This window comes from Eleutherodactylus coqui, chromosome 1 (genome assembly GCF_035609145.1).
Source record: "Eleutherodactylus coqui strain aEleCoq1 chromosome 1, aEleCoq1.hap1, whole genome shotgun sequence".
Classification (NCBI taxonomy): Eukaryota; Metazoa; Chordata; class Amphibia; order Anura; family Eleutherodactylidae; genus Eleutherodactylus; species Eleutherodactylus coqui.
Window position 1 is genome coordinate 279,278,069 of NC_089837.1, and position 16,818 is coordinate 279,294,886.

At 40.5% G+C, this 16,818-nt stretch overlaps 1 protein-coding gene across 1 annotated transcript in view; it reads left to right on the forward strand.

The window, feature by feature from the left end:
- Positions 1–16,818, forward strand: part of ACACA (acetyl-CoA carboxylase alpha) — an 856,108-nt gene that overhangs the window by 676,515 nt on the left and 162,775 nt on the right. The window contains exons 48-49 of the mRNA XM_066609221.1: positions 2,043–2,139; positions 6,415–6,550. Coding sequence (XP_066465318.1) covers positions 2,043–2,139; positions 6,415–6,550 — 233 coding nt within the window. The remainder of the gene's footprint in view (positions 1–2,042; positions 2,140–6,414; positions 6,551–16,818) is intronic.

Here is a 16,818-nt window from a genome sequence, read left to right on the forward strand (position 1 = left end):
TTACTGACTGCATAACCTGCATGATCGGGATCATCAAAAATATTGACAAGCGGAATCAGCCGGTAAAGAATAGGCCCATGACTGAGGCCCTTTTATGAACAGAGACATAACAATCCCCACCCATTGGGGCTCGGACCCAGAGGAACGAGGCTGCAAGCGAAAAAACAACTTACAAGCCTCCCGGAAGATAAATAATTTTTTCCGGTCCCCCAAGAACACCTTGGGTAATGGGCATTTAGGTTCAGGTACTGGATCAGTGGGCACAACCAACCACTGCTCATGATGGCTGAGACGCCTCGACAGGTCCTGAACCACCCCGGCCAGGTCACGAATCTGACCGGTAATCGTATTGTAGGACTCCATTCACACCGTGAATCCCACCTCAAAAAACCGCAGGAAAATATTTTTTGGGACAGTTATTATGTTACAGTACTAGTAGTGTGCACAGGTACGCACGGCGCGGGACTCCCTGACCCTCACCCATGCCAATGTCTCTTCCTGGAGGTAGCCCCAAGGTGGACAGGTCCAGGCCACCAACACTGACCCTACGCTGCCTAGTGGCAGGACAGGAAGGAACCGCCGTACCTATGCAGATGACAACTTACTAGTACCGACAGGCTAGGCCGAAAGAATAAACCAAACGACAGGAAAACCACAGAACACAGGCAGAGCTGGATCGAGACAAGGTAACTTCCACTGGAGCAGGACCGAAGTCAGACACACAGGGAACGGAACCAATAACTGGCAACTGCTATCAGCAGCTGCCAGACTATATTCAGGAGTCTCCCCTCCTTGGGCGGAGACCAATCAAGCAGGCTGACTGGAGCTCCCAGCCAGCCACTATAACTCACAGAGGTAGAGCGCGCGCGCCTCTCATAGCGGGCAGGCACGTGCGCACGGCTGCGCGTGCCACATGCCGTGCCCACACACCGGAGCACAACGCCGCCGCTCGCCGACCCGTACATGGGTGCAACACCATCCCAGAACACCGTGGCGAACCGCGCCACTGCCACCCGTGGTCCCTGACCAGCCTCATGGTAACAGAGAGTTTATGAAACAACATTTTGTGGGGGGAAGGGGAGCGTACGGAGCACATGTTGGCCACACTTGAGAAGGCTCAGATGGGTTCTTCATATATTACCGGGATGAGAAACTCCTCTGGGGAAGTTGAAACTTGTACTACAAATATTGGAGACTTTGCTTTCACTCTATACTTCTCTTAACTCCTCCAGGATTCAATATAGTGGGGAGTAGATCTGTCAATTTTTGATGGGTGTTTCTCTATCTCGATTAACTAATGAGCAGGTGGACTAATTGGTTCACCCTATCAAATTGGGTTTATACCTTCTAGATCTAGAGTGATGAATATCTTACGCCTGTATCTTAATCTTTATAATATAGGGGACAGAATTTTGTGTTCACCGGATGCGGATAAGGCATTTGAAAGTGTGTAATGAGTATTTCTCTGGGAGGGTTTACTAGCAATGGGTTTTGGCCCCAGTTTTTACTGTAAAAGGGTTTATCTTTTATCTAATAAATTATTTAAGCAAAAAAAAAAAATACTGGCCATTCACTTGCTGTCTGGTATATCTTGCCCTTGACAGGTGCCATTGTGACAAGATCATCAATGCCATTCACTTTACCTGTCAGTGATTTTCATGTTGTTTATATAGTGTGCCTATATATAATATGTATATATTAATAGCTGTGCGTAGGAATGATATCTCTGCTCCATGCCTGGTTAATAGGACCAAAGGGGTTAAATGCAAGAATCTAATTAATTATAACATGTATATGTGGAAAATTAAGTAAACATGCTGTTGTCATGCCTTCCATTTTTGTAGGTTCCATTATGAATGTAAATCTTCGTGATCTGGCCCATAATGAGTACAGGTTTATGTCAGGTTTCCATTTCATTAATTGATATTGTAGTGCAGCATGCTATGCTATTTTGACATTGAAACACAAAGGAAACATGAAGAAAGTTTGAAACATGGCCTAGCATTTTTAGTCTAATCTTTTGTTTTCTTCCCACAATATAGATTGGGAGGTATACCTGTAGGAGTTGTTGGAGTAGAAACAAGGACAGTAGAATTGAGCATCCCTGCTGATCCTGCTAATCTTGATTCAGAAGCAAAGGTTTGTTTACAATTTTGTTGCCAATCACTCACCTGTCCACTAATTTAGGGATATGTTTGCATAATGCAGATTCCTTGCATACCTTCAATAGATCTTAACCCCTTAGTGACCACCTCATAGACTTTTTACGTCCTGCTTTGCTGGGCTTTAATCCTCAGAGCCTCCTCTGGGGATTAAAGCCCTGCTGGCTGTGACCTGTGGAGCTGGGCCGGGCCTGGTCCTCTGGAAAAGATTCATAGATGGCATCTTCTTTGGAAAGGGAACTGAAGGTCCCTTGAAAAATTTCTGGCAGTCATTGACAACAATAACTTTCATCGAAAGGTCACCCCTAACATGAGCCAAGTTGATGTTGATTTTTTTGGATGTTACCATTTTTGTGGACACCCAAAACAGGAAATTTTGTTCTAGAAACTATAAGAAAGAAACTGTTTCTAATGCATCAATTCCACTAATGAGCTGCCACCTTCCAGCCTGGCTCCTCAAAATCCCTAAAAGCCAATTTATCCCAGCTCGGAGGAAATTGCTCTGAGATCAATGATTATTTGAAGGAGGCCTCCCGATTGGTGGAAAGCTTCACCAACAGTGGTCATGATAATATGGAGTTAAAACAAATTAGATCAGATGTAGCAGGGATGGAAAGGACAAATCTTCTGATGTTGAAACTTAAACCTTGTAATAATAATGACATGACAATTTTATAATTACTATATGTATTATCAACAGACATTGGACACTTCTTTCTAAAGACAAGGTAATAGGCCCTTTGTTGCCAAATAAACCCTGTTTTATTTTCTCCAAAGCACAAAATATGGTAAATTTGGTGGCGCCCTCTATTCCCAACACTAAACATAATAATAAAGATCGGATTGCTAACACTAAAGGGTTTATACAATGCAGGAATTGTGATGTCTGCACTCAATGATGCATCACGAAACATACAACAATGGTACATTTTCAGAACACAGACTAGACACGGTCTTTTGAGATTAGACACCAACTGTACTGTAATACCTCAGGTGTTATTTACTTACTGATTTGTCCTCGTAATAAACTTTATGCAGGCAGGACTAAACTCATGTTCAGAGTGGGAATTGGTGAACATCTTGAGAACATTGCAAAAGGTTTTAAGGGACAACCCCTGTCAAAACATTTTTGTGACGTACATAACAGCGATATAAGGGGGGTAAGATGTTTTGCTATTGACCGAGTATTCCCCAGTCCTCGGGCTGGTAACTTCGTGAATCAAATGTCACGTGTAAAAAGTAAATGGATATTTGATCTGGATACGCTGGCTTCAGAAGGTTTGAATCAGGACATTGAACTCTCTTCATTTTATTCAAGAAGAGGGCAGATTCGCTTTCATTATGACACTTTTTTATAATGTTGTTCCTTTTCTTCTTTTGCATAAAAAAAAAATCCTGTTTTTATCTTGAGCCACGTGATATTTTACATGGATTGTTTTTATCAAGACAGTCTTTTGATACTTGACATACACAATTGTATATCATACATTTGATATCCTTTTTTCTTTTTTATAATAAACTTTTTTCTACAGAATTTTGCATACATTAAAAACATTTTTATAACAATTTTTGATTTATTTTAATGGAGGTTGAGACTTATAAAATACCTATATGTATAAAATACCCACATAGATGGAGGTTGCTTTTCACAAAAAAAAACTTATTTCACTTTGCATAACCAGATTTAAACTACATAGGATGCATGATGCTCAATTGGAAGGGGTTAAATCTACCACATGGTTTAGATTAACCATTCATGTGTTCCTAATCAATCAACCTTAGTTTTGTGAAGTTGCTGGTCACTCACACGGGGCTGTTTTTTCCTGAAGAAGAAGACAGTTCCAGGCTTCATAACGCGTAGAAATTTTTTGAGCGGCGGCCACTATAGACAGCCGCGTGACGTCACAATTTAGCTCTCAGTCTCCTCTCACACCGCCACTTCCGGCCGGAGTGGCGTGTGCTTTTGCGGGCTAGTGCCAGTGTGCATTCTCTTCAGCTTTACATTTAGTACTCAGCAATAACCACCCCAAAACAAAGTTTCTGAGGAGTAGTTCACACCAGACTTCTCTTCAGTGGATGTAAATCAGAACAACACCAATATGTAGGATTTCTTTGGAATATATCTCCATGCTGATAGAACCTTCCCCGATATTTCTTATCACAGGGGCTTATTCACAGGAGCGTATATCAGCCGTTATACGCTACCATCTGAGCTGTCTTCCCCCTTCCCTCTGCCTCTCTCCTCCCCTCCGGCTGTTTGTAATAGGAGGGGGCGGGGCTAAGCTCCCTCTCCTTGTCCGCAGCCAGCAATGGAATAGGGCGGGGCAGGGGCACTTCCCCCTCCCATTTCAAACAGCCGGAAGGCAGGAGAGAGACCAAGAGCCTGTGAGGTAGAGGGGAGGGGGGGGGGGGGAACAGCTCAGTGGTAGCGTATATCGGCTGGCCATGAAAACAGAGGCCGATATATACGCTACTGTGTATAAGCCCTTATGGTGAGTGTTTTCAATCCAACAGTTGCTGATTTAGGGTGGCTTCATACAAGCGTGTTTTTGTGCGCGCGTATGCATTCCCTATGGTGGGTGCACATTTCTGTGCTTTACAGGTGTGTGCCTGCAAAGATAGGACATGCTGTTGTGTCCTAAGAACATGCAACCTCAATAACATAAATCAAAGGCACAATTTTCTGCCGGCACCCCTGAATTGTTTTTCAGGGAAGGGCTTTACATATAAGCCCTTCCCTGAAAAACAAGAATTTTAGTGTAAAAAAAGGGCTGCTTCTGATTGGTTGAGTACCTCAGCCAATCACAGGCAGCTCTCGACTGTCATTCATTCAGCGAGAGCTGCCTGTGATTGGCTAAGGTGCTCAGCCAATCAGAAGCAGCTGTCTGTGACAGGCAGCTGGATCCCCTACCGCAGCTGTCATGTGTGACAGCGATGGTAGGGAATTCTTTATTCCCCGCAGGATGAAGAATTCCTTTGCTGCATCTGTCACAGATGTGGCAGGTGCAGCAGGGAATTTTTTTTCCCTTGCGAGGATGAAGGAAAAATCTGCAGCATGCGGCAGATGTGTTCTTCATCCCAGCGGGGACACACTAAAATTCTTGTTTTTCAGGGAAGGGCTTATATGTAAAGCCCTTTCCTGAAAAACAATTCAGGGGAGTCGGCAGACCATTGCCTTCAATGGAGCCGCTGGCAGCAGCCACAGCTTCATTGAAGGCAATGCACGGACCTGCGCTTATGTTCGCACCTATGTACACTCAAAAACACGCTTGTGAGAAGCCACCCTTATACATGTACTGTTTTGTTTTACATATAAAATTGGAATGCTTTCGCATTACTAGTTAAGGTGTTGTTTTTTACCTTACATTAATCCCCATTTGTTCTGTTGTGTACAGCATTAGGATCAGTGTCTTTTGCATACTGTTCAGTTTTACAATTTTCCACCACTGATATTATCTATAGGCCAGGGTAGCGACCTTATATACAGTTGCTGCAGAAAAAACAACATCCGTGGTGCTGAGTCCCTTTTACTTATTGTCAAGTCTGGTGAGTGTCTTTAGTCCACAAGTTGCTGACTTGGACATACACAGTTTTGTTTTACATATAAAATTGGGATGCTTCAGTATTACTAGTTGAGGAGATGGAAATATATATCTTATCCAAAATTTGTACAGTATGTTTGCTTATATTTGAGATATTGCAATTCAAAATGTGAAAAAATTACACTTTTTTTCAAAATGTTCCCAATTTTGGCACTTTCAATAAATATACACAAATTCTATCAGTCTGTTTTTACAAGCTAAATGAAGTACAATATGTGGTGAAAAACAATGTCAGAATCACTTGAATATGCAAAACCTTTACGGAGTTATCCTTTGTTAAAATGATACATGCCAGATTTCCAAAATTTGGCTCGGTCATTAAGGCGCAAACAGGCTTGGTCACTAAGGGGCTGATAGAATTGTTTATTCATGGATTACTGCCAGCTCCATTCAGAAATTTGTGCAACAAATCTGTTGCATTTGAACAGACTATTGGTTTGTTTACAACAACCTATGTTTTCTGAATGGATGAACAGAAAGGCTGTCAACAGTTCTGCAGTTTTGATGCAATTTAAAGCGTGCAAAAGTTTTGTCTTCTGGTACGGTAGGTTTAATTGTAGCATATTATGAGGTGGTTACGATATTGTTATGTTTTGTTATTGGAAAATTGAAAGTGTGACATGTGTAAATTAATTTCCTCTTTTGTATAGATAATACAACAAGCAGGACAGGTGTGGTTTCCAGATTCCGCCTTTAAGACTGCTCAAGCAATCAAGGATTTCAACAGAGAAGGACTCCCACTTATGGTGTTTGCAAACTGGAGAGGTTTTTCTGGTGGAATGAAAGGTAAGGGTATTGAAGTGCTATGCAGCATACTTTAAAGGGAACCTGTCCGAACCATGGACAGCATGAACCTAGGACAGGTATGTACATTGCACATTTCAAAATAAACATACTTTGAAGTTTGATTGAGAAGGGTGCTCTGCATCACAGGGGTGAGGCCATTACAGCCTTTCTAGGACTGCAACATCTTGAGTGACAGCTCCTCTACCTGCTTGCATATAGGGAGAGGAGCTATCACTCTATAGATGATCAGATAGAGAGAGGCTGGCAAGGCCTGCCCCTGTAACGTAGAGCAACCAAGTCAAACTTCAAAGTGTGTTTATTCTGAAATGCTGCAGTGTTTCAGAATAAAACATACATGGGTGTTGCGTACATAGCTGACCTGTGATTCAGACAGCATAAACCTCGTGACAGGTTCCCTCTAAGTAAAAGGATATGCGTTATTAATTGTTAGTTTAAAGTACCATTAATTTCAGAGTGCAGTACATATGAAATGCAGAAGGGTTTAAATACATAACATTATGCAATAAAAAAAAGTATAATAAACAGAATCTTGCTGAGAGACCAATTGATAAAGAAGGAATGATGTCCCTGTCTGTGAGGGTTTGCAATCTATTAGAAGGGCAATGTATGCATGAAACCTCTAGAATAATTATCAGAGTACTGCTTTGCTTTTTGAAAACACTTTAATTTGCTCATGTAGAAATTCCTTGACATAATAAATTTGCATTTGTCTTTCAATAGGATGTTTTGTCGAGAAACCACAAATATTGAAGGTCAGGAAGGCAAAGTTTAATCAGCTTAAAGATACCTTTAACCTCTTTAATCACATGACTATCTCTCTTCATACATCCCAGGTGTCGGCTGTTTCTTACAGCTGACACCTGGATGCAACAGCTCCAATGAGCCGCGCAGCTCATCTGGGTTGCTAACCCTTTAAATGCTGCTGTCAATTCAAACAGCGGCACTTAAATTCCCCGATCAATATTTGGGGGTCCCGTACGGCCCCCAACGATGAGATTACAGGGAGCCATGGGTGTGTCATAACAGCCAAGGACCTTCTGAAAGGCCCCAGGGCTGTCATTGCCGAATGACTATCAAGCCATGCCCGTGGGGGGGATTGATAGACTGCCTGTCAGATCACAGTATAATGTAATAATAATAATCTTTATTTGTACAGCGCCAACTTATTCCGCAGCGCTTATAATGTAATGCTATAGCATTACATCATACTGCAGGAGCAGTCAAAAGTGGTTCCCTATGGGGGAAAAAAATGTAAAAATCAAGTTTTACTAATTATTTAAAAAAAAAAAACCTTTGCCATATTTATAATAGAACAATCTAAATAATAAAACAAAAATACATATTTGGTATCCCTGCACACGTAATAGCACGATCTATTAAAGCAATGCATTATTTACCCTGTACAGTGAACGATGTCCAAAAAAATAAATAAAGAACACCAGGAATAATCTTTTTTTGGTCATTCAGTCTCCATGAAAAAATGCAATAAAAAGAGATCAAAAAGTCATATGCATTCCAAAATGGTACCAACGCAAACTACAGGACGTCCCGCAAAAAATTAGCCCTCGCACAACTACATCTACGGAAAAATAAAACAATTATTGTGCTCAAAATATGGTGGCAGAAAATAATTGAAGAAAATTAAATCTCTTTACATTACATTAGTACAGCAAAAAACTATATGTTTGATATTGTAGTAATCATTCTGACCCATAGAATAAAGTTATCATATCATTTTTGCTGCAGTTTGTGCGCCGTAGAAGCAAGACTTACCAAAAGATGGCAGAATTTTATTTTTTTTTAAGTTTTTTTTTTTCAGTACATTATATGGTACATTAAATAGTACCATTGAAAAATACAACTCATCACGCAAAAAAAGCCCTTATGCAGCTGTGTCGATGGATAAATAAAGGAGTTCCGATTTTTTTTTTAAGTGGGGAGGGAAAAACGAAAATGGAAAAAAAACCAAAGCTTAGTCACTAAGGGTTAAAGGGGTTGTCCCGCGCCGAAACGGGTTTTTTTTTTTTCAACAGCCCCCCCGTTCGGCGCGAGACAAACCCGTTGCAGGGACCTAAAAAAAAATCCGCACAGTGCTTACCTGAATCCCCGCGCTCCGGTGACTTCTTACTTACCAGTTGAAGATGGCCGCTGGGATCTTCTCCCTCGGTGGACCGCAGCTCTTCTGTGCGGTCCATTGCCGATTCCAGCCTCCTGATTGGCTGGAATCGGCACGTGACGGGGCGGAGCTACACGGAGCCGCTCTCCGGCACGAGCGGCCCCATTGAGAAAAGAAGAAGACCCGGACTGCGCAAGCGCGTCTAATCTGGCGATTAGACGCTGAAAATTAGACGGCACCATGGAGACGAGGACGCTAGCAACGGAACAGGTAAGTGAATAATTTCTGATAACTTCTGTATGGCTCATAATTAATGCACAATGTATATTACAAAGTGCATTAATATGGCCATACAGAAGTGCATAGACCCACTTGCTTTCGCGGGACAACCCCTTTAAGCTTATTGACTTAGACAATGTCTCAAACATAAGCATGCAGACACTAAATGGGATATTTAAGCAAAAACATCTTACATGTTCATTGTGAAACCTCACCATGCCATTTGGGGAGAAAAGAATTTGAAACTGGAGAAAACCTACATGGATTAAGAAGGGGGCAATAAATAAAAAACATTTAAATTACTAAAACAGGAATGCAGAGAAGAAGCACTAAAAGCTATAAGGAAATAAAAAATATTCAGTTGTGGTCAACATTATTGGCACCCTTGTTTGTTCAATATAAAAAGTCAATATCTTAAGAAATAAGTGGATATGTGCTAATATTGTGTCATCCGAATATTTTAATAGTATGCTCAAATACATTCAACTAAAAAAGTTACTTGTCAACATACATACATTTATTTCTAAAAAGGAAATAAGGCAGAAACACATAGTATATGACATGGACAGAATTAGATGCCCTAATACTTGGTTGTACATCCTTTGGTAACAATGGCAGCCTCTAAGCATTTTTTTTGTAGCTCTCTGTGAGCATCTTGCACCTGTCTGCTGGTAGTTTCTTGCACTACATTTCTCCCAAGTTATTGAATGTTTGCAGGATTACTTTTCTCAATAGTAGCTGTCGGCACTCTCCGAAGAATTTCAATTGGATTAAGATCAGGACTAATTGCTGGCCAGTTTGACAGAAGTCCATTTTTTACCCATTTTTTCTTCCTGGGATCATTTTCGGTGTTCTATCTATCATCTCTATCGATCTAAAATGTGTGTTATGTATCATATGGCTGTTGTGATAATGTATGTAACATTAACTAATCTGTGGCCCTTCATGCTCTGAAATCCACTGATGTTTGGAAAGGCTCCACCTTTTAATACGCAGGTTTCCTGTTCTTGAGAGGCAGATCCTCTCACATTGTGCTGTCATGGGTTCTGGGAAATTAATTATCACTTTTCCTTCTTAACTATTCTTGTGCTGTTTTACATGTGTGCTTTATGTCATTAACTTGTCGTAGGACAATTGTTTTCAACTAAATCCTAGTTTCTGTACACTTGGGAGCATGTTTCGCTCTAAAATGCTGTGATGCTCTTCTGATTTTATTGTTCTTGTAAGACATTCAAGGCCTCCAATTCCAGATGTAGTAAAGCAGCGCCACACCATTATGGATCCTCCACTCTGCTTTAATGTAGGGTGCACTCTTCTTGGTAGGCATCATTTCGTCATCTATAAACATAATGCTGGTATACATTACCAAGGAACTCTAGATTGGTTTCATTTGTCCATAGAACATTTTCCTAGAAGAGGATGGTGGTTTGATAAAGAAAGGCATAAAAAAGCCTTTGAACTTCAAGCAGTGGGGTCCTTTTTAGTCTTCCCCATAGGATTCTGTTTTGGTCAGTGTGTGGTATATGGCTTGAAACCATTCTTTCAGATGTTTCAAGCTCATCCTGAAGGTGTGTGCTTGTAGCACTTTGCCTCTTTCTTTCCACCATTTCCCAGAAGGTGTCTGACTTCTCCAAGAGCAAACTTCTTGATAACATTTTAAACTGTTGAAGCCAAGGTTTTTAGAAATAGTGTTGTAGATAAAACAATAGTGAAAGATTTGTTCTGAACTAATCTATTATTTCATTATTTAATACTTCAAAATAGTTACAATATAGTGATAAAGAATGTGTTATTATGTAGCATAAAATGGCTTGCACTGAAGAAAAATGGAAGTTTATATAGCATTAGACAAAACATATGTACAACCACGTTGGAACTTGAGTTTAAAATCACTAATCCAGAAGCCAGAACACAGCCTTTATTCTTTCAGTATAATATCCTTTTTCTACTCTAGACTCTAGTCAGCTGGTTGTTGTCAGCTTACTACAAAAGTCTGTTCTTTTGCTGAGATGTAATCGACTTTCTCTCTATACATTTGTCCTTGCGTACATAGGCACATTTTTTTTATCTCAGCTGAATATAGATAATTTAAACATTGTTATCAATATTATGCATTTGACAAGATGGAATATATGACAAGATGGTGGGCTAAATGAATTTCCTTCACATAGTCTTATATACTTAAGGGCTGCTTTACATTGTTGATTGTGATATCACTGCAAGAAAATCATGGCAAAATCAAAGTTTTGTTCAGATGCTTTTCGAGCGTCAGCAATGGTTTTTCTTGTGAAAAATCGAGTATTGCATCGCTGCCGCCTGTAATTTTATCGTACGAAAGTCCATAGGAATTTCTAATGTTAAAAACGCATCGCACGAAACTTGCACGATGCGATAAAAAGAAGGCCCCATAGGGAAACATGGGTTGGAAAAAAAAAAAGCGCAAAAGCAGAAAGATAGAACATGCTGTGATTTTTTATTTTTTTAAATCTCGGAACATCGCATGAATGAAAACACCGCAAATGGGAATAAAACCATTGAAAAGCATGGGTTTCATAATGCTGCATTTTCACACTCGCATCGCGCAATTGTATCACTAGTGTGAAGGCACCCTAAGACTGCTTATGCTTGGTTATAATAGCATTTCTGGTCTACTCAGACAGCTCTCTTGTCTTTGCCTTTGTGTACAATAAATAAAATTAGCCTTCTTACCCCTTAGTGACCGCCCCATTTCCTTTTTACGTCCTGGCTAAGTGGGCTTTAATCCTCAGGGCCATTAAAACACATTCACCCTGAGGATTAAAGCCATGCGGCCTGTGGATGTGACAGCTCCAAGGTACACGGGCCTTGGTTACGTGATCGCCGCTATCCAATGAATAACTGTGATCATGTAAAAGTTAAAATTTTACCTCCTGTCACAAATCCAATCTGTGAGGGGAGGTGAAATTACTTACCAAACGCCTCCAGGGATCTCCCCTGATAGGATCTTTATCTGCGGACCTTTCCCCAGCTTCTGCGCATGTGCCTGTCGCCAAAATGGTGGATGCATGCTCGAAAGCCACGGATTGCCCGGGTAATTGAAAATCTCCCTGCTCTTGGCTACCAAATGTAGCTGAGACCTTGGCGATTTCACAGGGGGCCGCGGTACGTGGTCCCTGGTCATATGATCACCGCTATCCAACGGATAACGGTGATCACGTAAATGTGAAAAAGGTAAAGTTTTGCCTTCCGTCACAGATCTGATTCAATGAGGGGAGGTAAAATTACTTAACTAAGGCCTCTGGCAATGCCCCCCGACGGGATCTTTATCCATGGACCTTTTCTCAACTTTGGTGCATGCGCCCGCCAGCAAAAATGCCGGACATAAGCGCAGAAGCTGGGGAGGACCCGGAAAATTTTAATTCTCCTTGCTCCTGTCTATTAAAGGTTGCCGAGAGCTTGGAGCAGTGACCGAGGGCTTTGGTGAGTGGTTACGTAAAAGTTAAAAACAGCTGAAGTTTAATGTTCCTTTCAGTTTGGTCCCGTTGTGCATACAAACATAAGATTTGGGCCACAATGGGTATGTTTCTGAACACACGTATCAATTTTGGGGGGAAAGTCTTCATTCAAATGGGGTCATTTGTGCAGTTTCTCCTTCTTTTTGGCCGCTCAAGGGCTCTACAAGTGTGCTATGGGGCCTAAATCACCTTCAAGCAAAATCTCTGTTCTGAAAGCCATCAGTTGCTCCTTTCGGTTTGGGCCCCGTTGTGGTTGTGCATACGGACATAATATTAGGGCCACAATTGGTATGTTTCTGAACAAAGAACAAACATAAGTATCCATTTTGGGGTGCAAATCCTCATTTTCATGCGCACTATAGAAAAAAAACATCTTCAAAATGACATATTTGCAAAAATATGAAATTGTATTTTTTCTCCTCTAAATTGCATTAACTCCTGAAGAGAAACCGTGGGGTAGAAAAAAACGCTCAAGACACCCCTTAGTGAATACATTAAGGAGAGAAGTTTTTAAAATGTCACCAAAGTAGAGGAATCAAAAGAACTAATTGTTCTACACCTTCACTGGAAAGATTCCTTAAAACATAACCTTTAATAAATAATTAGTAAAATAGAAGACTTCAAGACAAACAGACAAAAATAATTTTCGTAAACTACACCACTATCCCATAGGAGGACATTTTCTTGTGTGTTGGTTCCCACCAGATATAGTTTATAACTCTATTACATGGGAAACCCCATTATGCCTGCTTAATAATTTAAAGATCTTATATTCTCTTTAGGACACTAACATGTAGGCTATGGGTCCTTCAGTCCAGGTTACCCCAGATTGAGATAGTATTGATGATACCCAAAGTAATTTCAAGATTGGTACTCTTTTTCAAATCTAATCAGAAAGGATTTAGTCTCCTAACCAACTTATTGGGGGATGTGAGCAAGAAAGATCTGGGCTGGTTAACATACTCCAGGACCTCTAAATTATGAAATAACTTGCCACATAGCCCCTAGTAAGTTTGTAACACCCATTATATGTTAGATTGGGGTTCAAACTTGTTTGGACATATATGCCTAATTTTTACACTCTAATGAATTTCCTAAAGGTGGGCGCGCCTAGTTGATCATGCCCTCCCGAAAGATCTTCCTAAACATTTCTTCTATCAGATGGTATAGTTGTTTTGTTTTCCTTATGGATCTTTAAACTTTACTTCTATGGTTCTGGTTCAACACGTTTCATCGTAAGACCGACTCATCAGGAACCTTGCTGAACCTTCTACACCCTCAATGTCTGATATTAGGTGTGTAAAGCTAATCAGATGGTAGGTTAATACCCAACCTAGACAGGGTCTAGCTTGTTAACCCCTTAATGAAACAGCCCTTTCTTTTTCGATTTTCATTTTTTCCTCCCCCCTTTTAAAAAATCTAAACTCCTTTATTTATCCATCAACGTAGCTGTATGAAGGCTTGTTTTTGCGGGACGAGTTGTATTTCTCAATGGTGCTATTTAATTTACCATATAATGTACTGAAAAACTTTTAAAAAATTTTAAGTGGAGTAAAATGAAAAAACCCCAACATTCTGCCATCTTTCAGTGCATCTTGTTTCTATGGCGCACAAACTGCAACAAAAATGACATAATAACTTTATTCTATGGCTCAGTACGCTTACTACGATACCAAACTTGTATATAGTTCTTTTTTTGCTATACTACTTTTATTTTTTTTCAAATTTTTATTATTTTCTTCTGCGCGCAATCATTTTTTAACTTTTCCGTAGACATAGTTGTGCGAGGACTCATTTTTTGCGAGATGTCCTGTAGTTTACGTTGGTACCATTTCGGAATACATACAACTTTGTGATCGCTTTTTATTGCATTTTTTCTGGGAGACTGGGTGACTGAAATATTGCATGTGGGTCATTCCGTGTCAGTTCAACCAACGCTCCCGGTCGACCATCTCAGATTTCAATGAAACTTTGCACAAAGGTAGACCCTGACCCTAAACTAAGATAGCCAGAATATTAGGCTTCAAAGTGCTTTGGTTCACGAGCTACAGGTCTTACTCTAGGGGGTTGTCATGTGATTACAGCGCGCAACCTGAAAAAAGTGGCGATTTCAATCCATTGCCAAGCCAGTTCTAATGACTCTAGAGCAATGAAACTTCACACACTAGGAGAACTTTTGGTGCTGAATCCAGCTAAGCTACTCAGACTGCCATTCTTATCATCATTCTGCCACCATTGCATGTCAAAGTAGCTGAAAAATTCTATCGCGCAAAATAAAACTCATATTTTAAGCAGTAATAACTCATAATCAATGCAATCCAACTCAGCTATGAATTTATCAATGTGTACTCCATAGAAATGTTTCTCATTATTCCCATTATGGACCCAAAAGGATGCATAGCTCTTAAGATACAAGGAGTCAAAAATGGCAAAAAACACTTTTTTGCAAATTTTTCCCTTTTTCAAAGGCGAAAATCGGAATGTACTCCATTTTTTTTTTTTTTCATTTTTGTTCTATTTGGAAGAGAATTTTTTGCTCTACAAGATTCGATGTTTTTCATTTTGTTCCCAGACCTTCTAGATGGGAAAATATCAATGCCTGTGAAGGTCCTATGCACTCGCAGAGGTCAAATAATAAAATAAGTGTAAGTTTTGCATGGATGTATAATTAGTTTAGAAATCATGAGAAGGTAAATTATTTTTGGAATGAGACAACTTTTTGTGCTCAAGAAACGTATGTGATCAAAAATTGCATGACGTGTGCCGGTTCCAGCCTCCTGATTGGCTGGAATCGGCACGTGACGGGGCGGAGCTACGCGATGACGCACACAAGGGGGCGGAGCCAAAACGCAGATGCTGCCGAGCGGAGCCGAAGGGAGAAGACCGCACAGCGCAAGCGCGTCTAAAAAAGCAAGAAGACACTGAAATTAGACGGAACCATGGCGACGGGGACGCTAGCAACGGAGCAGGTAAGTGAATAACTTTTGTATGGCTCATATTTAATGCACGATGTATATTACAAAGTGCATTAATATGGCCATACAGAAGTGTATAACCCCACTTGATTTCGCGAGACAACCCCTTTAAGTGTCAGCGTTTAAGGCTATGCTCTACCTTCCTCTTCACAGAAAGCATTTTTCTACATGGATCATTGCTGGTGTTTTACATTTTACCACCTTGCACTGGGTCTTCATGACCTGCACTTGCATCTCAATTGCAACAGTAGCCTTTTTAAGTTTCACATTGGAGACTTCAGATTGTACATCAGTCACCTGTTCAGTATGCACTTCAATAGCATCATGTGTACCTTTTTTCCTTCTGTGAGGCATCCAACACAGAGACCTATTCATTCATTTGCGTGATTTCTTCATATAGGACAGGAGTATATTCTGTTGATTGGAGTTCATTTGATTCTTGCATACTTTTTTCAGCCTGTACCTTAACTGATTTAAAGGCCTTTTTTTTCAACTTGCAAATCCGCTGATGCAACAGCAGGTTTTTCAGTGTCCATCCCTGCTAACACACTGGTCATTTCTTTAGTTTTTTCTGCTGCAAATGCTTCTCAGCTTTGTCTACAAGCAGTTTGTAATTTTCAGCTTGCAGACTGGCATCACTCATCTACTCCAGAGTGGCGGCCAGTTTCACCTTCTTAAAACTGACTCCTCATGTCATATCTGCATGCCTTAGTGTCTTCTAACTCTCTTTGGCAACTCTTCAGCTGCTCCTGCGCCTCAGGTTCCCAAGTCACCAATTTCATCTCTTCATAATCTGGCCCGACTATCATGGCTGTCAAAGACGCTGCGTAAAGTAATGAAACAAGCAAAATTCCGGTTAAAAATCCCTCTTCAATACCCCTCCAACAGAGATTGTTCTTATTATCTATCCAGAATTTTACTTGATTTAATAGATTAGACTTAGAATAAGCTTCGATGTTGGGAACATCTGCCCCTCCGTACTTGCGGTGTAAAGCTATGGTAGTATCGATAAGGCTAAGCAGGATTTTTTCCCTCCCCAGATAAAGCCAGACACCTGCCTTTGTGGTTTAGCCAAGGTAGATTTAAATATAGGCACTGGTAAGGCTCAAAAAGTATACAATAGCTTAGGTAAAATTTTCATTTTATACAACATTATTCTGCCATACCAGGACAGGCGCACTTTGGAGAGACGCTCCATCTCCCTCTGTAAGGATGCCATTATTCGAGAGAAGTTTTCTCTCTCTATATTTGCAAGGGGAGTGGTTAAGTTCACTCCTAGGTATGGGAAGCTTTTTTCTTGATAGCTGAATGGGAATTCTGATAGGATAAATTGATGCCTAGCATCTGTGTTTTTCCCACATTAAGTTTATAGCAGGGTTACCT